Below are 25677 nucleotides of genomic sequence, written 5' to 3' on the forward strand. Positions count from 1 at the left end.
ACTAACCCTTTAATACTGTGTGTCGTTACCTGGATGATCCACGGCAGTTTTTTGTTTTGTTTTGTGATGGTTGTTCTTGAGTCCCTTGCTTGTCCTGAGCAGTTAAACTGCCCAATGTTCTTCAGAAAAATCCTTCAGGTCCTGCAGCTTCTTCTGCATTATATTCAGTATGATTATGAGATCCATATTTTCACATTGATGACAACTGAGTGACTCAAACACAACTATTAAAAAAGGTTGAAACATTCACTGAGGCTCCAGAAGGAAACACGATGCATTAAGAGCAGGGGGTGAAAACTTTTTTAATTTAAAGATCAAGGTAAATTGTATTTAATTTGTCTTCCGGGAAATATGTAAGTATCTTCTGTTGCTTCCAAAGGGCAGTACTAAATGAAAAAAATTGATATTCAGACAAAATACAGCTGAAACTGGTGAACATTTTCACATATTTTGCACAATACTGTATATATTACATGAATTATATTTACCATTTAAATGTAATATATTTATTTTTTTGTTTCTCTTAAGTTTAACATGTTTTAATCAATGTGAAGTGTCTCTGATGTGAGGACAGGTGGGGATAGTGAGTGAAAATGTCATCATTTTGATAAAATAATGAGAAAATCCAATGAAATCGTAAATCCGTGTTAAGAATATTTTAGTGATCATTTTCACCATGCAATTGTTGCTGTTGGCATGTTTTGTCATATGTCTCAAGTGACGAATCAAAAATGGATGAATTTTAATATTATTATGCAAACTTTTCTTAAACCTAATTTAATAGTAAGTTATCTGTTAATTTTGTTATCTGAGTAAGAGAAAGGCTGTGTGTTTGTCTCTTGTGTTTGCAGTGAATTATTGCATGTGTGTGTGTTGACATTGTCTGTGTGATGCAGATGGGCAATGACTGATTTGTCTTCTAACGTGGGTGTTGGGGGATGGAGGTCCCTTGAGGTGGGACACAAGCGTGGCAGGAGCATGGGAACCCCAGAACACCCTTCACTCCACATGCATATATCCATATGTATGACCCCACACCCAGACACCTCAAATCTCACATATGTGCAAGCAATCAGGCCTGCAAAAAGGGACATACACAAAGATAATTTCCTTTCAGTCCTTTTTAGTCAAACCTCAAGCACCATTGTTTCCATCTCAATTAAGATCTTTAATTAGGCTATTTAAAAATGACAGCAAACCTTTTACTAAGTGAAAATGAGCGTACACATTCATACACATAAACAGACTGATGTCCATTTCTCACAATCCTCAGACTAGAGATATTCGACTGTACACACATACAACTTCACACATTCATTTACTCACATCGCCATATCCTCATTCGAGCCTATAGATGACATGACACCCGACCCAGGATTTCCACACACGTCATGACATCTGCTCACCCTGGAGACCTGCTCCCATAGGACACACACACACAGTTCATCTGCCTACATTAGTGACCCACACCGGACCAGCATCCTGAGGACACACACTCTAACTGCATCTGTTGGGCCTTGAGCCCTTTGGGACGACAGTCTTTTTTACACACACACACACACACACACACACACACACGCGTACAAAATCTGCTGGCCTTGAGGGAAGTACTGACCTTTGCTCAATGGTCAAACTATGTAAATGTGTCTAGGATCGGAGCTGCTATGGTTGTGTGTGTGTGCAGCTGCTGTGTTCATGTGAAAATGACAGGAATAATCTCACAGAAACAGATCACACTGGAAAACGCGTTACAACGTTTCGTAGTCAGTGCAAGTCCTCATGGGAGATTCACATTTAAGTCTGGCCTGATTCATGATCTCAACCAATTCCCTTATCTCTTTCTACATCTGGGTCTATCAAAAAGAAATCCCAATAATAATTTAAAAAAAACTAAAAAGAAATTGAACAAAAATATATATATATATTTATTATTTACTTTAATTTTATATTAAATACAAACTATAGAATAATAAATAAATATATATTTATTTGAAGCTTTTAGTGTTTTTTTCCAAGGTGTGGACATCTCATTCATATTAAAATATTAAATATAATAGTTTTGTTAACAAAAAAAATACCCCACCTAAACCTAGTAGGTGAAAGTTTTTTTTTTTTTGTGGATTAATATTACAAGTCAGAACAGGTGCACAGAACACACCGCAACGCCACACGCCTGGCTCATGTAGCTGAATGGGGGGGAATGACACGGGCCCCACCGTGAACCTCTAAGAAGGAAAGAGGGCCTCACAGCAGAGGTAGCGTTATGTTATTAGAGAACCCAGAGTGACAGATGTAGGATAAAAGAGAGGGCAGGAGAATCAGCAGGGGTGAAAGAAAGAGAAGAAAAGGTGAAGAGGTCAGCAGACCAACAGAAGAAGGGGAGGAAAGACAGAGTTGTACTTGAAAAAAGAAGGATCGATAAATCTATTCGCTGTTGCTTCACAGTCCGCCTCTTTTGTTCCAGATGGCAGCTGATGTGTGGCAGGTTCTACAGCGATATCGCATCAAAATACATATACATTACATATACTTAAAATAACTGTCATCTTGAAATAATTTCAATTTGCTGCTCAAGAAACATTTATTTATTCATATTATCAATGTTGAAAACAGCTGTGCTGCTTAATATTTTTGTGGAAACAAATCTTTCTGGAAATCTATTTGTCTTAGATAAATAGAAAGTTCAAAAGAACAGCATTTATTTGAAATTGGAACCTTATTTAACATTATAAATGTCTTTACTGTCACCTTTGATCAATTTAATATGTTCTTCGGGAGTAATTTTCTTTTAAAAAAAGAAATCTCTTTCTGACCCTAAACTTGTGAACGGTAGTGTATACGTACACAAAGTCATGGAAAATTGTCTTTTCATTGTATTTTCCCTCAAACAAAAAAGGTTTATAAAAAGACCAGCTTTAACTTGAACCTGAAAGTTTAAGATTACAAGCTTGAACAGATAATAAAGTAATCTATCTTATCTATCTGACAAATAACATAACAAAAAGCAAGACAACTAAACCTGTTTTTAAACAACTAAATGTCCGGGGAAGAAAAACAAAACCTGTTATTGTGTATCTGGCCCGGTGAAGATGGCCTATATGATAAATAACTGATACATTATACAGACATATTCACAATCTGCAGACAGCCACAATAAAGTACTTTTTTTCAGCAGAGGTCCCTAAACCACACAATAGGGCTACCAGCTGCCGTCTTACACATGCACAAAGCATTGCCCAACCACAGCTCTACATCAGCGCGCGCACACACACACACACACACACCGGCAGCTGTTTAAGCAGAGCTCTTCAGCCCTGGAGAGTCGGAGAACAATACTTGAGCTCTAATCACTCCTGCCTGAAACTCAGTGAGAAGCTAAGTGTCCATATCAGTGTCTCAGTACAAGTACAGACACAAACATGTACGCGTCTCCACAAGAGGAACATAAGATCAGCAGAACTTGAAAAAAAAAAACCAAACACTAGTCTAACCGTTCAGTTAAAATTTATTGAAAGATGAGGCTGCACTTATAAAGCTGTTTTCATTCAGAAATCAAACATACACACATGAATCTCACACTGCTGGAAAACCCAATGACATGCAGTAAAATAATCATTTGAGAAACACAATGTGTAAATTAGAATACACACTGCCCTCTAGTGACAAGACAACAGCATTAACTTGAAATGTGAGCTTGAAGTAAGAAACTTGGTTCCTGAAAATGTACATTTGCCCCATTTTTTTAAATCAGTAAACAACATTAAAAAAAATGGAAAAAGTTCCACTGGAAAAGAATGTCCTAATAGACAAAATATGAGACCTATTTTAATGAGATTCAGATGCCTCTGTATACTGGTCTTAGGAAAGATTTAGTTGTCCCTAAATGTGACCGCAAGTTAATAACAGTTAATATTACAGAAGCATCGTCACTCACATAGCTGTAATAATGTTCATGAGTAAATGAAACGCACTCCATAGCAGCATTCAGATGATAAGCTTGCTACAAATAAAATAGAAGTCAATGGTCACCAAAACTCTTACCAACATTCTTGAAAATATCTTTATGTTCCGCAAAACAACTAAAGTCATGCAGGTTTAGAACGACATGAAGTTGAGCAAATGATGACAGAATTTTCATTTCAGGGTGAACTATTTCTTTAACTCATCATTTTAAAAGTAGGTAAAAATGTCCTGTGATGATGATGTGAATTTAAAAAAGTAATATTTTGTAGTGGAAGATCATATTACTATAGGCACAAACAAAATCCCTTTTGTGTATGGTTTCAGATAACATTTGTGGAGTGGCCGCACTATTTTTTGCACTTCACTAAAAACAAAAACCCTAAGTATTCCCTATTGATATACAGAGACGAATGTTAACATCTTCGTATTTTTGAAAACTACAAAAGCATCTTCTCAAATAGTTGTCCTTGCACTTAATAACAGTATATTGACATCTTGACATTGCGCCCTCTGATGGTCACCAATGATTCAGTGAAAAGTTGTTTCTGTCTATCTCGTAAATGTTGTCTGACTGTAGTTTCTTAATATCAACAATGGGTCACACTCTGTGATGCTTGTTGGTCATCATTCGATTGCTAAACACAAATTTCACAACGCAGGTTTGCCGTTGACCTTTTCATGTAGTATCGTTAGCGCGCCAGAGGCAAATTCTCGCATCACCTGCATGGTATCTCTCTGTACTTGCAATGATTCGCGTGCAAACTCCTGTTGCGTCTCTGCTAGCTGCTGCACTGACTCTGCAAGAAGCTCAAGCGAGCGGGAGACCGTGGCCAGAAGAGCGTTAGTGGTATGCTGCTCCTGCACGCTAAGGCTTGCGTTGTGTGCCAATTGCTCACGTGAACTGTCTGGCTCGGCCCCTGAGAAAGACACGGGTCTTTTAGCAGAGGCGGTGGCTGTGGAGGAGACGTGTCCAGTATTGCCTCTAGCCGCAATACCGTCCTCCTCAGAGTAAGAGTTACTGACAGACGCCATAGAGGATGATGGGAAGAGGTCACGGTTGTCTTCATCCGAGTCTACGTGGGATTCGGGATCTGTGATCAAACAAGTAAACAGTTTTTTTAAATAAGTTAAACATCATATCATCACTGTTTTTTTAAGGTTTTGACACAGATTTTTTTCTTAAACACGTGGGATGTAAACATTACTTGACACACAAATTGTTTTGGGGTATTCAGAAATTTAACACAGACATTAAACTCACAACTTGGATGGAACAAAACACTAGTTTAAATGCTTGGGGTCAGTAAAATTTTTGGTTCTAAAGAATTTTTCATTCTCCAAGAATGCATTCAATCCATCAAAAGTTATTAAAGGGATAGTCACCCAAAAATGAAAATTACCACATGATTTACTCACCCTCATGCCATCCTAGGTGTATATGGCATTCTTCGTTCAGATGAATACAATCAGAGTTATATTAAAAATGTCCTTGGAGTGAACGGCAGCACAAAATTTGAAGTCCAAAAAAGTGCATCCATCCATTATAAAAGTAACCCACACGGCTCGGTGTTAATAAACACGACACGGGGGTTAATAAAGGCCTTCTGAAGCAAATCGATGGGTAAGAAAGATATCCATAATTAACACGTTATAAAGTAAAATATCTAGCTTCTGGTGGCCAGCCTTCCGTATTATTAAACCCCAGGAGCCGTATGGATTACTTTTATAAGACTGGAGTAATGATGCTGAAAAGTCAGCTTTACGAATAAATTACATTTTAAAATATATTCTAATTTTAAAGTTATTATAAATTGTAATAATATTTCACAATATTACTATTTTTTACTGTATTTTTGAGCAAATGCTTCCTTGGAGATCATAAGAGACTTCTTTGAAAAACAGAAGATTTTGAAAACATACCTGATTAATTATTGAGATCAAAACAAAATATGTAAATATTGTGCATTAAAAATTCTTGCATTCTTGATCTCTGTACAAAGCCACAGTGCAGTGCTAAATCTAAAGACAATTGTTAATATGGTCCAACATGTGTATTTTCAGTTACCTCCAGCTTTAGATGCGTCATACTGCATCTCACTTGCACCTCCAGCTCCACTTGTAGTAGCAGGCATTCCTCCCACATCCATTCCTCTGCTCGGGGAACTGTTGACCGACCCCATCCCCACAAACCCCCCATCCTCCTCTTCCTCATCCTCACACACAGGCTCTTGTTCGTCACCATGACTGCGAGATCTGGACCGCTGTGTAGCTTCCCATGGTTTCTTGTCCAGTTCAAGGATGGATTCCACGATGACTTCCATCGGGGACAGTTCAATATTGGACCGTGCCAACCGCTGGGACACTGTAGCACCAGTCCGCAGAGCAGCCACTTTGCGCTTTGTGTCGCATTTGAGGTCGGACCATTTCTTGATCACCTCCATGATCTCTCTGTCACACTCTCCAATCTCATTAACACGCGCCGTGATCTCGGCCCATTTCCTGCGCTTCACGTCAGAGGGAATCCCTGCGTTAAACTTACCTATGCACGGACACAGAAAGGTATGGGAACATTTTATTTATGTACAGTTTATCTGTTTTATAGGGAAATTAAACTTATCTGGTGGAACTGAGCAAGCTCATTTAATTTATAACAGACTGCTAACTTGCTAAGACAGGCTTTTTGCTTGTCAAACAGAGGTAGTACTCACCCACAACAATGTGGCGATTCTTCCGCACTTCGTCCAGCAGGATGTGCACTTCGCTGAAGGAGAAACGTGCTTTTCTCCTCTTGAAGCGCACCATGTTGTCTTGTTTGAGGTAGAGCGAAGACACGGACATCTTCACGGCAGAATAATTATCTCACTCCAATTAGGGGGGAGTCTGTGTAAAGTGTAGAAATTACAATTTAAAAAAAAATTGTAATTCTGTTGATTTGAATCAGATTGCAGTATTTACTAAAATGTATTAATTTTTTCATTCAAACGTATTTGTTTATACAGAACCCTTCCATTTAATTAGCTTCTTTTTCTTACAAAATGTGCATTTCCTTGTCACTTAATATGAGGCAGCACCATCAGAAACAAAATAATTTTTATTATAAATATGGACAAACGTTGCATTCATTTCAATGAACAAAAGAGTACAGATTGGTTTCAAACTGGTTTGAAGAGCAGCTATGCTAATTCTGCTTCTTGTTGTTTTCCAGTTTCTACCTCAGGATGCACAGATTTCGAAAATTTCAGATGGCAGCAACACTTGAGAATAATCTGGATAATGCCAACTTCGGAACAAACATACAAAACTGTTAGATATTATCATTATATTGTAATCATAAGAGCACACGCTGTAATCGCTGCCTAACACATTCCTTGTGTCTGCTTAACTCAATACATGTTGTTAACTAACCACATAACCTGTATTGTCTTATAGCTGTACATTACTGCCATATGGACTTTGACTCATCTCTGGTTGACAACAGAATGCTTCCTAATTGTAACACTGAAACAAGCATTTTCTGTAAAGCTGTGAACACTGAAAACAAGTAATTATGTTAAAATACATAACACTATAAAACTCAGAACTTACAGCAAATATGCTTTTTATTTCCTTCTGTTAGGAAATAATAGCAACGTTTCTTTAAAAGGGACCTTTTTGTTTTTCTTAAGCTTAATACATATTTTAATAAATATCAAGTATGGTGTTTTGTGGACTGGTTTTTGGGATAATTGCATAATTTTGCTCAATTAAATTCACGTTAAAGCATTCTCTTCTCACCTCTGATTAATGTAAAAGTTGAAAGGTTGCCATTTTAAAAACTACTGGCAGGTAAGTTTATGAGACATGAGACAAAAAAGACCTCACAAACGAGCGAGTGAACGGCGGCGTCACCGTGAGTGCGAAATGTTTTACATTAATTGTTCAGATCAATAATTCACTTGATTCCCAACTACAAGATGATCTTAACAACACATGGTGGATGTGCCGGAAGGAAGAGCAACTAAAACACCGGTTCATTCATTCATTCACCCACCCATTAGCTCCACACGAAAGAGCGCATGTTTCCATCGAGGTGTAGTTAGAACTGTAGTTACATAAACACGTTACGATCACGCGTTCTCTTTGTGCCGCGAGGAAGCGCCATCGTGTTAAAGCAACTGAATTAAAAAACACAAACATCCCCGAGCAGCACACAACTGTTGTCGAGCGAACATAATTCACGTTCCTCTACACAGAATATCATTTTTATCATAACGAAACAGAACGCTTGAATGCGGAAGGACATTTCGCCCCCATTTTCTTTTTGCCTACAATCACCACTGTCTAGCTATTTAAGCTAGCTAACGTTAGCTATTTTACACGATATGTGGGATCACGTTCACTTTAACGGTCAGTTTGTAAACTCATGAAACGCCGTAAGCATATAAAAGTACTTTAAGACAGCAAAAGTGTGGAAAATACCTCAGAGTGGTCAAATGTAATCAATATTTTGCGTTGCGTCCAGATATCCAGAAACTTCGTAGAAAGCGGCGTATGCGCTGCGCAAGCGCACTTGCTAGCCTGTTCTCCGAGGCGTAGATGGGTGGCTGCAGTTACCAGGTCTGACCACACCTCTATCAGTGGCGCTGGTGCTCACCTTACACCAACAGGATCAGCACACACGCTTTAGCTAAAGCTGACGGTAATGTCCCATTAGCTAACATTTTCGCGTTTTTATGAATACGTTTATGTTTTATTTATAGTAATTGGAGTTAACACGTTGGACTGATATATACTATATAGAAACATAGAAAATATTACTGCACCAAAACATACATCGATGATGATAGAATTAATCAATAAACAAACTGATGATAAAAACACAAAGTTTATCACTATATATTTTTATTCAATATAAAATTGTATTTGACAGCAGATTTTCATGATAAATTCGTGGCAATATTTTTATCCTTTGCATCCCCCATTGGCTTAATGCAAAATTGGCACCAACTGATAACATCAATATGTAAAAGTTTTGCATATTTGTGGCTGAACCTAAACTCTTCATAAAGGCATATTTATTCATTTTGACACATGTCTTATAAGTTTTTTTCTTTGGTTAGTTGATGTCCGATAAACAATGTTGCTAATGGACTAAATTCACTAAAAATGGTAAAAGTAAAAAACGTATAGAGAAAGAGAATGGCATAGTTGAGTGGCACACACAACCCCAGTGGTTAAAAAGCTCCATGCTGGTGTTTCTCTAGAATTACTGCTATAGTGTGTGAAAAACAAGAAAGGGAGCTGTGTAAAGCATAAAGTCATTGTTGCATATGATATAACTGATAGTTTTTGACATCATCACAGACTTTTACATCACTCAGGAGTACATTGTCAGCTGCAGCCACTGTGAAGAGACAGAATTTCATTTATAATTACATATTACAGAACCTTTTATCCCCAGCAAATGTAATATTTTTAAGAGAATGTAACTGTGTCATGAAGTAGTAAAGATATCAAAATTCTCTTACCTCCTGAACATTGACCTTGATTGTGCCATCATTGTCTTTGTCAAGAGTCTTGAAGGCGCCTGGAGTCAACACATATGACACGAATAAGTACATTTAACACTTCATTAACTAAAGAATCATTTCATGTATTATGTATAAAATTACTGATACATAGCTTAAAGGGGTCCTATAATAAAAGAGTAAAAAACGGCCATTTACTTAAAGTCAGCTGAAAAATATCTTATTTCCAAATTGTTAGCTCTGATAGATGATATATACGCACTGAAGGAATGAACAAAATGGCTGAATTTTCCAATAGCCTACAGGGGGAGCAACAAGTAACCGAACTGAGTAAATTTGATAAAAAAACCTTAATCCCTTAACAGCTGCTTATAAAGATTGCATGAATTGGACTGATGAACAAGGTTTTCTTTCTTTATTTCAGACATCCCACCCTGCAAAAACTAATTTCCAGGAGGTAGCGCGTATGAATAAGCAAAAACAATAAATAAATATTATATTCATTCACATAAGCCACGTAACACAGGTTAATAAGAGAGGAGGGTTTCAATGAAATCAGAACACAAGTAGTCACAGGAGATGCATTTGACAGGCATCTAAGTACAAGGTGTAAACAGTAATGTGTCTTGGCTGACCAATTTGTGATCGGATCACCAAAAATGCATCTAAAAGGGTTAGTTCACCCCAAAATGAAAATTCTGTCACTAATTACTCACCCTCATGTCGTTCCAAATCCGTAAGACCTCCGTTCATCTTCAGAACACAAATGAAGATATTTTAGTTGAAATCCGATGGCTCAGAAAGGCCTCCATTTGCACAATGTACTTTACATTCTCAAGACCCATAAAAGGTACTAAAGATGTTGTTACAAAGTCCATCTCACTACAGTGGTTCTACAATAACTTTATGAAGCGATGAGAATAGTTTTTGTGCGCAAAAAACCCTATATAACAACTTATATAGTGATGACCGATTTCAAAACAATGCATCATGAAGCTTCGAAGAGTTATGAATCAGCGAGTCGAATCATGATCGCGTGTCAAACCGCCAAACTGCTGAAATCACGTGACTTTGGCGATCCAAACCGCTGAATCGACTCACTGATTCATAACGCTTCGAAGCTTCATGATGCATTGTTTTGAAATCGGTCATCACTAAGTCGTTATTTAGGTTTTTTTTGCGCACAAAAACTATTCTCGTCGCTTCATAAAGTTATTGTAGAACCACTGTAGTGAGATGGACTTTGTAACGACGACTTTAGTACCTTTTATGGGTCTTGAGAGTGTAAAGTGCATTGTGCCAATGGAGGCCTTTCTGAGCCCTCGGATTTCAACTAAAATATCTTAATTTGTGTTCCGAAGATGAACGGAGGTCTTACGGGTGTCGAACGACATGAGGGTAAGTAATTAATGACAGAATTTTCATTTTTGGGTGAACTAACCCTTTAATACTGGGTTGAAACAAGGCTTTTCTCTTGCTTGCTCAATTTCCAGGATATTGTGAATAATTTGGGGATGCCAGGGAGCCGCGATCAAAATGCTGGGAGACTTCTGGAGCTTCAGGGAGAGGTGGGATGTCTGTTGTTGTGGGAAATAGTACATGTTCTAGGAGCCTTCAGGTTACACCACATCACATGTTTTGATATTTGCCATTGCTAGTCAGAGACACGTGGTAATTGGGGAGGGGGAATTCTCAATATAGAAAGCATTTTATTGGACAACTATTTGTAGTGCCTGTGTGTGCAAGCTGAGTCATCATCCAACTCTAGCAGTGCACTAAGCACATGGCTTCAAAGGACACAAAACCTATATAAAATACCTGCTTATCTTAAGAGTAAACATTACATTTGACTAGTAGCTATTATTTTATTTAACGTTTTATAAATATATATTTCACCAGATAAAGTTGTTGGAAACACTGCATTTCCAACACTGGAAATGCAGTGTTTACATTTCCAGACCATGTTACTCCCATGTTCCCTCCTCATTTCCTGTATTGTGTACTCCAAGAGCTATTAAACACTAAAAAAGAAACCATTTCACTCAGCTAGAACTTTATAAAGTATTTTTTCCTTTATTATCAACTTACGGCACATGGCATCAAGTCTCACAAGGCAGCCGATGTAATTGTCAAAATCCATGTTTCCACTCTCATCGCTATATCTACGAATAATCATCTGAAAGAGTTGATCATTCAATGGGAAACCTGACGGAGGAACAAAAGATAGAAGATGATACAGAGGATGAACATACAGTTCAAATGTGATCACCACAATGCATATATATTAAAGGACAAGTTTGCCAATTTTGAACCAGCTTTGTATTGTTATAATGTCGACAGTATATGAAGTGTACTCCTTCTCCATGTTATTTGCAACCTAATCTCCTGGTTTACTTGCAAGCAAAAGCAGACTTTTGGCAGTTCCAAGGCTATTGTTAAAACTGTGTACTTACTTCCACATTTTGATTTACCAATCACGGATGGCCAGATCAAACCCAACGCATTATGGGTGTTGAAGTTTCTTTTTGGCAAAAGGGATTGGATTGCATTGGTATCTATAGCGGTCGAACAATAATTTGCTTATTTCAACATGGTGGACAGCTGCTGTGCGCCAGGATGCCAGAACAGGCGGGGGAAAACAAAGAGGAAATCATTTTATCATAGTAAGTTGTTGAAATGCTGTGAATTTCAGTTTATTCTCCATTCTTAACTACTTTTGCCACACGTAACTAATGATAAAAATAAGTTCCCATTAAATACGATATTTTATCATGAATAACAGAAGTGCTTTTATATAAAATAACATTCAGAAACTGTAGGCTATTTGAAACTAGATTAATAATCAATAAATACTTTTGATTATTATTTACATTTATTGATTATGATTGATTTTATTTGACATGCACAACACGGACCGATGGGACTGATGCACACAGTGGCGCGGTGTTTTGGACGGATTCGTGTTAACCGCTAACATAGTAATGTTAATCTATTCACATAATGTTTTCCCTCTTAAAATGTAAGTGAGTGTATATGTCAGCATTATCATATACATGTAAAGAATTGAAATCTGTCATGTAAAACAAGAGCTTATTGATGCAGTGTGCCTGCTATTTTATTCTATCCGTTAACGCTACTCCTTAGGATTCCGTGAATATTTAGTTTATAGGTAGGCTTTTTAGGCTTCAACTAAGTTTAATGGTGCAACGCAAAAATATTTAGTAGTGCATAAGTTAGTGTAACTTAGTGCCCATTTATGTCCAAACTAGGCTAACTGTAACTTGCACACACACAGCTGGTGCAACCGGCCCCTGGATACTGCAGGTCAGGAAAGCTATAGATACATTTGAAAAGCACCCCGGGGGCATTATAGGGATCTGTTATGTTTAATCTATTAAGGTTTGCTATATTCAGGTCAATGTGTTTTGAATTAAAGTGCGCAGTGAACTCTGTTGCCTTAAAGCTCATGCAGGCGTCATTCATTTCATATTCGCTCCCGGCTGTCCCTGCCTGCCAATATGGCGTTGTAAACAGAATGGGTCACGTGACGTCCGTGACTCTATTGTGCCAGCCTTGTTCAGGGTCCAGTTCCCACTGGACTGAAACTAGCACAGGACTAATATTGGCAAGATTATGACCAATTAATTCCATGCAGTCTTATAATCAATACAATTAACACAGCGAACCCCGAAAGAATCCATTAATTGGGTTTTGTTAATGTTATCATTACAAAAGGGGGTGATGTAAATCCACAATGGGTGTTTACCTGCAGCTTTGAAGGCACCTGGTAGCTCATCTGCTCCAATAGTTCCTGAGTGATCCCTGTCATAAGTCTTATAAACTGCCTATAAAACAAACAATAGCTTAGTTATGTTAACTTGGTTCTCTTTTTTTTGTTAACTTTCTCAATGTTTTACTCAATGCAGAATCCATTTTCTGTACATTCTTAAGAAAAAAAAATCTGTAAATCTTCAATCAGAAACACGAATAGATCAAACACAACAACATACAAATACACAACTTAGTTAAATCAAATCTCTAGTTTAAAATCACAAAGACAAATCTTCAGGCTGCTGTTACATTCTCTACTCACCTGCCATTTCTTGATGTTATTCCAGAGGTGTTTAAACTCATGAAAGCCCAATTTACCTGTGCTGTCACTCTGAAGCACAATGTCAAGATCAAACACCATCAAAAATCTCAACATCAGCCTCAAAGATTTGATTTTATTTAAAAAAAAATGTTGCATTGGTTATCGGAGCCAATATCCTTGTGGGAAGCACAAAAATATGAAGCGCAACTGTGTTTCAGGTGAACCGAGTTCAAGTCCCAGCTCGTGGACCTTTTCCGATCCTGTGCCTCCTTTCTGTCTACTCTTTACTACCCTATCGAAATAAAGGAAAAAAATATCTAAGAGAAAAAAGTTGTGTGTATTGGTTGATAATACTTATGCACAATGAATTACTTGTAGCATCTAAAATAATTGATTTATATTTATTTTTAGGTAAGACAAAAAATTTATATCCATTTACAGCCAATAAGATAATTATCGTCGTATCAGTATTGGCCAGAATTATTGTAATAGATTTTCCACTAAAATCAGAGCAAAATTTGGTTTGAATGAAAGCAAGTGTTCAGATCAAATGAGGAAGGATACATCCATGACAGCCACCATACTTCTACATGACTCGATGGTAAAGCCATTTGTCTTCAGATCACCATCTGCAATAACATACAGGGCAGAAAGAATCAGCATTACACAGCAGCAGACATCAGACACACACATAGCCACACATACCACTCACGTTTGGAGATGATTCTGTTGAGGATGCTCATCAGTTCATTGGGGCTTACTTCCATGTCCTGAAACAAAAGGAAATGTTTACAACAGCCAGTGTTTATTGTATGCATCGGTGTATATATGAATATTTGTTTGTGTAATACTAACATCGCCAGCGAGCTGCTGGAACACTTTACGGAACTGCTGCTCTTCCCCAGACTCGTTGGCCTCAGCATAAGCCAGCGGTCTCCGGGGCGGGGGCTGGGGAGGGATCTCAATAGAATCAGCATCACAAATGCACACATTTCCCTTTCTCTCCACAACTGACTTTAAAAGCACATCTTCAATGCAAATATGCCTTAATAATATATTTTCATATATTTTAAAGTTGCCTTCACTAATACTTTACTAATATATTTACTTACATAGAACTCTCAATCATTCATATTTTGACTAAGCTACCAGAGACAGACTGTAGTGTCTTTTATGATGCAGACAATACTTCGATTCATTTTTAGCAGTTGGATTTATTTACTGAAACTTAAAAATAAGCATTTGGCAAAGAATAAATTATACTGGATATAGCTCTTCGAAAGTCTAAATGGTATTTTTCTAGCCCAGTTATTCAGCAAGCAAAATAAATGACACCATAATCTTTTGAGAAATCGATACATTAATAAATCAAGAAAATCAATAGAGAATGAAGCTGTTAACATGGATAAACAGATAATTTGATTCACAGATTTTTTTCAATTTGATACTCAAACAATAAAAAACTTAGATAAATTAGATCAAATTATGAATACAAAATTAAAAGTAGCAATTACTAATATAGAAATAATTAAAACAAACAATAGGTATTTTTTATGTGATTACAAAGTGATTGACAAATACATTTTCTCAATTTGTCTATTGTCCTATAATCGGTTTTAATCATTATTATCCATAATTGCTGAACTGAACATGTAATATTAATATAATATGCATTTTAATATAATATACACTTTAAATTATGTATCTACATTCTTTTTTAACTTTTTTAGATTGATTGATTTTTCAATTAATTAATCAATTTCTTAGTTAATTAATTAATTAATTAATTAATTACCCAAATTATTATTGAGTGCCACAACTGACTTACTTCAAAGATTTCTGTAGAAATACAATTTTTTTATTATTATTATTGAGTGTACACATCAACATATTGGCACTACACAACACTGCTGGATTCTTTGTATTGTTTTGGGGGGGGCAACCATCAGATACACTTCAGTATAACTTCACACTTAGAGCTTGTGCTACTCACAGGTTCTGAGGGCACAAACTGGCCGGGGTCGATGTTGCTGTGGAAACAGGATGAGAAAGCATAATTATGCTTTCAAATCAACTACGCATTCACAAGTCGTCACAGCTGTACAAACTTGTTACACTCTGGTACAGTATTTCCATCTTATTAATGAACAAATATACTACCACAACAGTAGTACTACTGATCCAAATTTGGGAAAAAATAAGATAGCGGAAGCAGAACAGTCTGTTTATTGAACGTATATATTTTTCTCCCAGCAAGGACCTTTGATTTGATAACTGGGAAGAAAGACAAAGTTACAAGACTGTGTCCTTAATATATTTTATGAAGGAATGAACTACAATCCCACAAAGCACTTAATTAAAATGTCAGTGAGTATAAAACCTTACATTTAGAATAATTAGATATATGTTAAACTATATATTTTAAGAAAAGTTAGAAACAGTCATTTAGTTCTCTTCCATTCTTAAGCATTAAGTGTTATAAACAGAAGAGGATGAAAAAACGGAAATTGGCATAGCATGATTGTCAAATTGTCCAGGCTGCGATTTAAATAAAGAAATATGTGTGCTTTTCATAATTTTCCTTATTTTGTTTAATATATTTAAAAATCACTTCATCATTATTTTAGTCATATTGAAATGGTCAAAAACAGTGGGAATGTGGCCTATCAAGTGGATTTTTCAAGTGGTTTATTTTTTATTATTAACTCTGTAAACCCAAGTATGACCACCCAAATTTGTCAAGTTTCCCTAAATCATTCAGCCCTAAAATGATTTCACATGCAAAAAAAAGTCTTCAGAGAAAAAAATAATCAGCTCCTTTTTTAAATTATTTTTATTTTCTATGCAGATGCATCTAAGCTGCTTTTGTAAATTGCAATTGGTATCTGTGCCCCATCTTTTCTGGCATTGTAGCTGTGTGAAAAGGATGTAGAAGAATGAGTCTATGTTTATAGTTGATCAATCTCTTCCGGATCTTGTTTTGTTTTTTGAAAATGTAATGTTTGGTTATATAAAGCAGTGATTCTCATCTCCAGCCACCTACCAGAATGTTATCGGCGTCTCACTAATTAAATAGTGTTGTTCATTGTGTTGTGTGATTGTGCTCATTACATCTACATACATAAATGTAAACTTTCCAACAAAACACCAATTTTCTCTGTAGCACAGTTATGTTTATTTGTGGAATTTATTATTTTTTTCCTTTGTTTGAAGCATAATAATAGTAATAATGTGAGATTGCAGCCTCAGAGGCTGGCTTACGTACAGAAGAAAGAGAGCAGGGCTGCGTTTCCCAAAAGCATTGTAAGCCTAAATTGATATTAGAGACCATTGGTGGCAATAGTTCTACAACCAACTTGATCTTACGATGCTTTTGGGAAATGCAGCTCTTTTGTAGTGAAATATTGCCTCACCTGACCACATCAATAATGCCTCCAAGTAATTTCTTGGCTAGGTACATCTTATGGCACAAATGGTTCACTCACTTCCTGTGAGTAAGAAGAAAGCTAGAATAACATCTCTGAATTGTTATACAATTTATAGGCACCATATAGTCTGCACCAAACCAAACTTAAATCCATTAGTATAAGTTACACATATTATGAATAGCAAGCAACACAAAATATATTAAAAGTTTGTTGAAAGGTTAAACACAGAAATATGAGCATACATGAGACTTGTGATTGTGAATGTCAATCACACATTGTTGAAACAACTGCGGACACACCCACTACAAATATGTCCTCCATCCATCCACCACCCACACTAATTAAACCGCAAGAAGAAGAAAAATTACCGGACAATTACCAAGCGAAGTATGTATAAATGGCGTTTAAATATAGATTGCAATAGATTGAGAGTTTAGGCGTTTTCAACTTGGCACCTCGCATTAAATACGAACCATAAGTTTGACTTTTTTTTTCTTTCAGCATAAACCTTCTCCTGGTGACAGTATTTGCTACTTAATCTTTTAAAAAACAATGCTTGGTAATTAAATAATAATCTGGGCAATAAAGCATGAGCGTGTTTTTAGATGCTCAACTAAATATGGAAGCTAGTAAAACATGCTAGCACGCTAAACAAGCTAACGTTACCCGACATGAATCCGCATTAACCAAGCAAAACCCACAAGTAACTTCAATTTATTGGACAGTATTTCTTGCTAGTATACGTGAACGAATATTTTAATTAGCTGTTAAGCGCGTAGAAAGAATATACTCACCAGTAAAGAGAGAAGGAGGTGAATGTAAACGGTCGTCTGTCACACGGCAGTACAGTGCGCTTCTGACAGGATATGTGGATTCCAGAATAAGTTACGCAAACGGCGTAATGTCAGAGTGAAAAAAACAACCCACATTCAAGAAAGAGCGACACGCAAACATCGTAAAGGAAGACCATCCTATATTTCCAAGAATTTAAGGAGGGGAAGGCGCAACACCAGACTTGTTCGACTATTTCTAGTTTGCATGTCAGACCGGTACAGGATTATACAAAGAGTAAACAAAAAGTTTATAGATTTCAACGCAGCTACAACAGTCAGCAAATACAGCAATCCACTTCATTTATTTGGTTGTAAAATAGCCATTTGCTAATATTTTCACTGAAAATGGTCAATGTAGATGCGTTTGTACAAAATAAGACAAGCCTGAAGACCTTTGCATAATCGCCACCCAGTAAAGGATCTACTGTAAGACATCCTAACAGACACTACTAATGCTTTGCATACAATAATATATTGTAGGTTGTAGCCACTTTTGTGCCATTCACACACTTTGCTTTAAGGGTGTAAACATGTATAACCTGTTTGTCTAGTTCAAAGTTCAGTCAAGTCTTTGAATGTGTCACTTCTTGCCAAGCAACAGATTGGCCCGAACGATTTTGGGAACGTGGCGGATGGTAAGGGAGACTCTGGTGCTGCGGGGCAGGGTGTCGCCCACCTGAGCACCCGTTGATGAGAGATTTACCACGTGCTCTGACAAAACATCCTCAGAAACTCCTTGAATACCGTGCAGATAGCACTTGTACATATCATCCTGGAGAATCAGCAGACTTTTTCGTTGTACCAACAGCGATATCATGAAACGGCTTTCTTCTGTTTGAGGATCTTCAGACTGCAGGAAGAGGAGGAGAACATTAAGAGACTGCTGTTTGATAGTTAGATTAGATTGTTTGTGTGAGTCTGTCTGCTGCTACCGGAGTCTGACAAACAGGCTTGTAGAAGTCCAGAACCGTATGAGAACCCAGACTGATAGTTGTTACTGTGGGGTGATACAGTGGTCCATCCTCATGAGGCTGAGGGCGAGAACGTTGAAATAAAAAAAAAAAGGTGGGTTCAAAATTATAACTACACAGACAATTAAAAGGAAATGGACTCTCATTACCATAATTCCCTCCCCAGGCCTATATTCATTTACAAGCACATGATTAGCTGTCTTTCCAGCAAAAGCTCCAAGTTCAGATATTTTCTCTGTGTAATTTAGCAGCCAATCAGGGAGCTTCTCAGTAAGCATTCCTTTGACATTTGGCAATCCACCTGTAAAAGAAAGGGAGGAAATAATAATCCATAAAATATATAATATTTTTTGATGCCATCAAATAGAAATATCTGATTATAGTTTTAATTTAGAAAAGAAATGTGATTGCTCTTCTCACAAATCAACCGTTTCTTATCTTTCACTGACATGTGACACTGAGGGCTAGTGCATCTTTAAGCCTACATTCAGTACGAGTAAAATACTTATGAACTGTTAAAACCAGAAACTCCATCCCCCGGTTTCACAGACAAGGCTTAAGCTAGTCCCAGAATACAATGCATGTTTGAGCTGTTTTAATTGAAAGCAATTTACACTGGGATATCTAAAAAGTAGTAATGTTTTTTTCCTCGAAAGGCACATTTATAGAAGCTGCTTAAATGTCCTAATTAAACTAAGGCCTAATCCTGGCTTATTCTGAGCCCTGTCTGTGAAACCAGGCCTAATATTTTATTATTATAAAACCAGGCTTTTTACTCAAGTCATATTGGAATTGGTGATTTGTAACTTGTCATTTTTGCTGTAAGGTACATGCCTGTACATTTAAGTATGGTTTTCAGGTACTCTTTACACATCTGCTATTGTATCATATTTGATACACACATTTCTATGGTCTCTAAATTATTTATGATCAAAGCTATGCTTAAAATCCTTTTGCCCTCTGATTGATAGTTCATACTTTTTAGAAAGTAAAAGGCCTTTTAGTATAATTCCTAAAGGTCCCATGACATGAAACTTTTCACTTTATGAGGTTTTTTAACATTAATATGAGTTCCCCTGACCTAGCCTGTCTATGGTCCCCATGCAGGGGCTAGAAATTTCGATAGGTGTAAACCAAGCCCTGGGTATCCTGCTCTATATCTTAAATTGTTTAATACTGTTTATGCATCAGTGAATCAAGCCAGTGACTAAACAATCAACTTCACATTGTTTCTGTTAGAAGCATGAAACAAATCTGTTATTTAAATTGTGATTAGACTACAGAGAGCGATCAAAGAACACTCTCTTTATAATGTTCAATGCTGTCAATCACAAATCAAGAGTACACTTGCCCAAACTCCCGCTATAATGAATGACGGTGTTATGCTGCACAACGAAGCTCTTACTGTACTTTTCATATCGATGTTGTGTTTGCTGTTAGTTGTGGTTAAAGCATTGTGAGAAAAATAGCGTTGCAATGACGAGATCACTGCATTCACATGATAAACAGACTGTCTGTCTACTCGATGCTCATCACTGCAGCTGTTCATGTGATGGGAAAAGATCTAAAAATAATGCTATAATCAACACTTTCACGATTCGTTAATCTCAACAGCTGTAATAGTAAAAAAACTTAGTAAAAGTATTTGAGAGGGGTTCCACAAGTAATACGCATTTCAAATGCAAAGATGTCAGCCAATCACAACAGTGGGTGTTTACACTGAAGTCTCACAGCAGACACGCCCCTTCAAACAGAGCATTCAAGCCAAGGGGCTAAAATCAGGATAGAAAAAAAATGCCTTTTATTTCTAAAATATGTCATTCTATGATGTAAAAATCATCCTAACAATAGAAGTACACCTCAGAAAACATTATAAAATAATAAAAAAAAATCCATGCCATGGGACCGTTAAAAGGTCCAACTTTAGGTAATGGTACATGACCTGTGAAATCTATAACGATTTTTTTATGAAGTAGTAAACGTAAGAATAACTTTTATATTGTTAGTAATATTTCAAAGTGAGCATTTACTGGACTGAAGCAACTTAGGTTTACTTGAGTATTCATACACAATTGTTTAGAAAAATTTTAAAATATATAAATATGATACAACAGGTTGAGGAATGTTTGTTTGTACATCTCTCAATAATAAGCGTATTGTATTCCATTATAGGTTTTGTCCCCCACTATTTAAACTACATAGCTTTGATAATACAAGTAAGCATTTAAATATCCTCTTACTTACTAAGACATTTTATTGGGAGGTATAGAGTGACAACTAATATTAATATGCATTTTATCTAGTAGTCTGCTATTCGGTTGTAAAAATGATTTGCATTACAAGCGATCAGAATTGTATCTTAGTTGTTGCACCAAATTGCATAGTTTGGACCTCTGAATAAAACGGACTTCACATTCTCACTATATTATACTTTAAAGGGTCATAAAAGCCTGCTGTATCAAATATGATACAAAACATTAAATCTACAGGTTCAATAATAAACTGTTCCATTTAAAAAAGTGCTAATGTCAAACACAGCCTGTTACTGAATACTGACCCCAGTTCTGTAGCCTCCTCCCTGACAATTGTGTCCACTTGGGCTTGGGAGCTCTGTATACCTTACAAAAGAGAGACAGGCCAAACAGTGTAAATTACTGATGACATGTTATGTAGGTGTAGTAGATAGTTAAAAGTCCATTTAAAAGTCCTACCTGCTGCAAAAGATACTCCTCCTCAGTCTCCGTTATAAAATTTGGAATATAATAAATAGTTGGAGGAGCCTAAGTATTAACATCAAGTACATTAAAATGAAAAACAATAAAATGCGTCCATTGATTCAAACAAACATTACAATGACAAATCTCAACGCTTACCTCTTTCACAATGAATTTCTCCAGGTCAGTATCAATGTTGCACGGATTTGCCATCGTTCTTGTGAATATTTAACCATCACAGATTCATTGGCAATGCAAGAAACCGACTGCTATTACACTCACGAGTCGCTAAACAAACATTCTCCAAAAGCAACTACGTCTAAACATAGGGAAAAAACGTAATTACTGTTTGCAGTCATCACTGACATGAAGTTTTAAATCACTGAACTGTTGCTGAATGAGCAGGAAGGATTGTTCATTGATGTGTTTGGGATGAAGTTCCCTCGTGTACTCTGGTAACACGTGACTTACCGTCGCCGTCTAGAGGTTCGGAGCGGTACTGCGCATTACAGAGGGCGCTATGACCATTGATATGAATCGCCAGGAATGTACGCATATAGCATAAATTATGTTTGAATGATGGAAGTACAAGAACGCCTCCAAGACAGTAAAGACAAAAAATATTTACAACAACAAATACATTCATTTTTAAATTTACATAGCCAAAAATGTCTTGCTTGTTAATAAAAAGATAGAAGCATCATAAAACACGCATTTGTGTTTATAACTATAGGGACTACCTTTCTCCCCCATTCCAGCTGAAATACCCCCTCAACCCCACCCCCTCCTTCTCTATCTCTTTTTTCCTCTCTTTTTCTTCCAACTCCCAATTTGAGCCTGCAGCGCTGCAGCTCTGGTTTCCATGGCAACGGCAGAGCAAGAGCCACATCTTGAATCAGCCATGGTTTCCTTCATTAATAGTTATTGATCAGGTGTGATAATGCTAACAACGTCAACTCCAGGAGCACAGCGCAGGACTGCATACGCCTTCATCACTCTTGACCACTGGAAGCAGAGAGAGAAAAAGACCAGCATGTAAATGGGGAAACTGGCCACTGCAGTGAGTGCTGCATAAACTGAGCGAGCCCAACAACTGCGAAACACATCATAAAAATTTGAAGCACAATAAACATCTTGTATTCCTTGGTTTTAATCCTAGTCCACAGTGAGCAGCTGTTTTAACGGATTGTGTTGCTCAGAGCTTCATGCAGCATTAGAAATGCTTTCAGTACACGACTGCTCTGATGTTATGAACCATTCTGACAAAGCAATATGATTGACTGTTGTAATGTGTATTTACCTGGTTGTAGTATTGCGGTTTTTAGGGAGTTCAGGTTGCCAGGGTTACGCAGAAATAGTGATGAAATCGTGACAGGAATATGCCTGTGTTCTGACACACTCTTCTCAAAGCCACGCTCCACACAAAGTTGTCGCCTTGACAACATGATTTAATGATGAGATCCTCCCCTACAACTATCTTCGAAAAACAGACACATCTATAGGAGAAAGCAGCAAACAGAGCTACAGTAATCTCACAGATTACTTCAGTACATCCTTCCCCTATGATCAGACGAGACACTGTTCTGCCATTTCAAACGGGGAAGGCTTGATTGTATTGCGCACATTTTGCCATATTGGTCTGTTTTCAGGCAATTCTGATGCCCTTGAATGTCAATGAAGGTGACAGAGCAATACGTTTGTTTAAATGAGTTGCATTTACAGCTGAGCTCTCCAGATGAAACTGGCCTGCTAATGGCACTAATGTTACAAATAATTTATTTTCTATTAATGTTGTGGTCTAATACACTGCGCTTTAGATGCCTAATTGGAGTTGCATTATGTATTATGTAACAATATTTAGTACTTATAAATATGTCTTTGAGATCTGAAGATGCTGTAATGCTGCACTGAGCTTTACTGGGTTGCTGCTACACTGTACACGTTTGATATCCCAATGCGTCTAATGAAGTACTGCGTGACATTTTCAGTATTGACTGAGATGTGTAAGAAAATTTTTTATAAATGTTTTGTACTGCCAATAATCATGTCTTATCTATATGCAGTGCTGTCAATATTCTGGGCCCTCTTTATTTGTGTCTGTGTAAGCATATAAAATGTGGGACAGTAGTACATTTTTAAAACTGCCACAATGCTGAAAACAAACTGAATTAGGACGAGAGCGCAAGTGCATGGAAAAGTGATCATCCCTAAGCCATTTACCTTCCAAGGCTTTACCCATTAGAGCTTTGGAGGGTGGAACACTTTTTAAAGTCATCTTAGTGACCCTATAAGGCTGCCATGCTTGTTCTCCCTTCAAAGTGCCCTACGAAGGCATCATTTATGCCGTTTGGAATGACTGCAAGAGAGATTCTGGAATCTACGATGATTATTTGCTGCAGTTTCCCAAAAACATCTTTACAATTTTTTTAAATAACATACAATCATATCTTAACACAGATATGCAGAATGTAAATAACTTTTTTTTAATGCAGAATGATTTATTCTTAAATTAAAAAAAAAAAAAAATCACCACCTTGAAACCTAACCAATTAACCGTCTTCCAATAAAACAGGCGATGAAACATCAACAAGTTTAAAAATTCATGTCTGCGAAACATTACACTCTCTAGTAGGCCACTTTTCTGTCACAGATAGCAGATGCCTGATTTATCGGGTGAGTAAGACATGCTTTTAATGAGGGGTTGTGTGCAGAGAAAAGATGTACTTGTCTCCTGTGGGACCTGTGAAGTCATTGTACAAGACACAGTAAAATAGCACATCGGCATATGCGCGTTTGAGCCCTCACACTTCGACATTAGGCTACCAACCTTTTACATTCCTTTTGTCTGCATCATGGACGTTTCTGCATATAGAAAAAGATTGACTTGACAGTGCATGTCTTATCACAAATACATGCTGCTGTGAGACCAAATGTATTCAAGTATTACTGACTGAAGTCTAAATTCCTGAAGTTCTAAAGCACAGGAAACACTGGGATCCTTAACTAGATTTCATCATGATAAAAGAAACCCCTCTGATATTTTATTTTCATCATACATTGGATTTAATAAGTTGTCATGAGCATTGTGCAGAGAAAATGAGCCCTTGGGTCTGTTATAATGAAATGTGCCGCTACTAAACACCAACAAAAAAAAACTAAACAATTGATTTTATGACCCACAGAGTTGGTACCTCTGGGCCTCGAAATTAATTTTAGTTGTCCAGCGACGTCCCACATGACACCTAGACCTATTTGGCTAGTATAACTGAATAATAATAATATTATTAAAACAATGAGGATAAAATAACAGCAAGACAACCGCTATTATAATATACAGTGTTCGATTATAGTAGACCTAGCTATATACTGTACTACAGTATAAAGCTTGTTTAGTTTCTCCAGTAGGGGTTCAATCTTTAACTGGCTGGCAGGAGCCGCCACTGACAGATCATGTGCCCTGTCAGTAGGTGGCAGTCGGATTCTGGGCGGGCTGGCGGCTGGCAGTCTCAGCCGCTGTTGAGCTGCAAGTATAACGTGTCCCATATCACTCTCGCAGCATGGAAATACATTATTTTATTATTATGAATATCATTTTAGGAATCTATTCTTATGTATGATTGACGTTCTAGGGGGGTTTCTCACAATTAAAGCAGTCAAATGAACGTGATCACGACTGGGTGCTTACTGATGCTTGGCTGCGAGCGAAACGCTATATAGACTAAAAAAGTGTTATAAATTTCGATTAAATTGGTTGTAACGTCAAGTATGTAAAATATGTTATAATAAATTATCTGCCTGCAATAGCCTACCGCAGCCTGCACTTTTAGGACCGCTTCAGTTTCAGAACTGCATTTCTAGGACCCTAGTTTTTGTGACAGCGCCACCTAGCCAACTGTCCTACAATGGGTACACTCTAAAAAAAGATAGTTCTTTACACATAGTAACAGAGGTGGACAGTAACTAAGTACAGTTACTTGAGTACTGTACTTAAGTACACTTTTTGAGTATCTGTACTTTCCTTGAGTAGTAGCCTATTTTTTCTGGAAACTTATGACTTTTACTTCACTACATTTGAAAGACAAATATTGTACTTTTTACTCCACTACATTTCTATGAAGGCCCTCGAAGTAGAAAGTCGTAGCCACTTTGAAAGTCAGTGGATGATTTG

General features: G+C 37.0%; 3 protein-coding genes across 4 annotated transcripts; all 3 read right to left on the bottom strand.

The window, feature by feature from the left end:
- Positions 1 to 2559: 2559 nt before the first annotated feature.
- Positions 2560 to 8529, bottom strand: LOC307124492 (uncharacterized protein). 2 transcript variants are annotated; one of them, XM_079813712.1, is made up of 4 exons: positions 8422 to 8529; positions 6672 to 6843; positions 6029 to 6502; positions 2560 to 5054 (listed from the first exon to the last, which is right to left on the bottom strand). In XM_079813712.1, exons 2-4 carry the CDS (start codon positions 6799 to 6801, stop codon positions 4612 to 4614), a joined length of 1047 nt encoding a protein of 348 aa, XP_079669838.1. In that variant the 5' UTR covers positions 6802 to 6843; positions 8422 to 8529; the 3' UTR covers positions 2560 to 4611. The 2 variants fall into 2 exon arrangements, with proteins under 2 accessions (XP_079669838.1, XP_079669839.1); XM_079813713.1 differs by lacking the exon at positions 8422 to 8529 and adding an exon at positions 7994 to 8285 and having other exon boundaries at positions 3489 to 5054.
- A 298-nt stretch (positions 8530 to 8827) lies between these two features.
- On the bottom strand, positions 8828 to 18138 carry capns1a (calpain, small subunit 1 a). The gene is made up of 11 exons (XM_079814975.1): positions 17786 to 18138; positions 16977 to 17051; positions 15557 to 15593; positions 14419 to 14511; positions 14276 to 14333; positions 14128 to 14192; positions 13564 to 13632; positions 13237 to 13315; positions 11559 to 11675; positions 9471 to 9529; positions 8828 to 9346 (listed from the first exon to the last, which is right to left on the bottom strand). Exons 2-11 carry the CDS (start codon positions 17021 to 17023, stop codon positions 9320 to 9322), a joined length of 651 nt encoding a protein of 216 aa, XP_079671101.1. The 5' UTR covers positions 17024 to 17051; positions 17786 to 18138; the 3' UTR covers positions 8828 to 9319.
- Positions 17786 to 21963, bottom strand: alkbh6 (alkB homolog 6). The gene is made up of 6 exons (XM_079814974.1): positions 21669 to 21963; positions 21507 to 21575; positions 21353 to 21413; positions 18945 to 19096; positions 18757 to 18855; positions 17786 to 18674 (listed from the first exon to the last, which is right to left on the bottom strand). Exons 1-6 carry the CDS (start codon positions 21720 to 21722, stop codon positions 18405 to 18407), a joined length of 705 nt encoding a protein of 234 aa, XP_079671100.1. The 5' UTR covers positions 21723 to 21963; the 3' UTR covers positions 17786 to 18404.
- Positions 21964 to 25677: the final 3714 nt, after the last annotated feature.

Source organism: Gobio gobio (assembly GCF_949357685.1).
Source record: "Gobio gobio genome assembly, chromosome: 4".
In the NCBI taxonomy this organism is placed as follows: Eukaryota; Metazoa; Chordata; class Actinopteri; order Cypriniformes; family Gobionidae; genus Gobio; species Gobio gobio.

What these genes read in the sequence shown, in the direction of transcription:
- LOC307124492 (XM_079813712.1), bottom strand. Translation starts at nt 6,801, where the DNA reads ATGTCCGTGTCTTCGCTCTACCTCAAACAAGACAACATGGTGCGCTTC. An exon ending in GAATCGCCACATTGTTGTGG is followed by an intron (nt 6,503 to 6,671) that starts GTGAGTACTACC and finishes GTCCGTGCATAG; the next exon opens with GTAAGTTTAACGCAGGGATT. An exon ending in TGACGCATCTAAAGCTGGAG is followed by an intron (nt 5,055 to 6,028) that starts GTAACTGAAAAT and finishes GTTTGATCACAG; the next exon opens with ATCCCGAATCCCACGTAGAC.
- capns1a (XM_079814975.1), bottom strand. Translation starts at nt 17,023, where the DNA reads ATGTACCTAGCCAAGAAATTACTTGGAGGCATTATTGATGTGGTCAG. An exon ending in CAACAGAATCATCTCCAAAC is followed by an intron (nt 14,193 to 14,275) that starts GTGAGTGGTATG and finishes ATGTTATTGCAG; the next exon opens with ATGGTGATCTGAAGACAAAT. An exon ending in GTATGGTGGCTGTCATGGAT is followed by an intron (nt 13,633 to 14,127) that starts GTATCCTTCCTC and finishes ATTGTGCTTCAG; the next exon opens with AGTGACAGCACAGGTAAATT.
- alkbh6 (XM_079814974.1), bottom strand. Translation starts at nt 21,722, where the DNA reads ATGGCAAATCCGTGCAACATTGATACTGACCTGGAGAAATTCATTGTG. An exon ending in AGGAGTATCTTTTGCAGCAG is followed by an intron (nt 21,414 to 21,506) that starts GTAGGACTTTTA and finishes CTCTTTTGTAAG; the next exon opens with GTATACAGAGCTCCCAAGCC. An exon ending in GGCCTGGGGAGGGAATTATG is followed by an intron (nt 18,856 to 18,944) that starts GTAATGAGAGTC and finishes TCTCGCCCTCAG; the next exon opens with CCTCATGAGGATGGACCACT.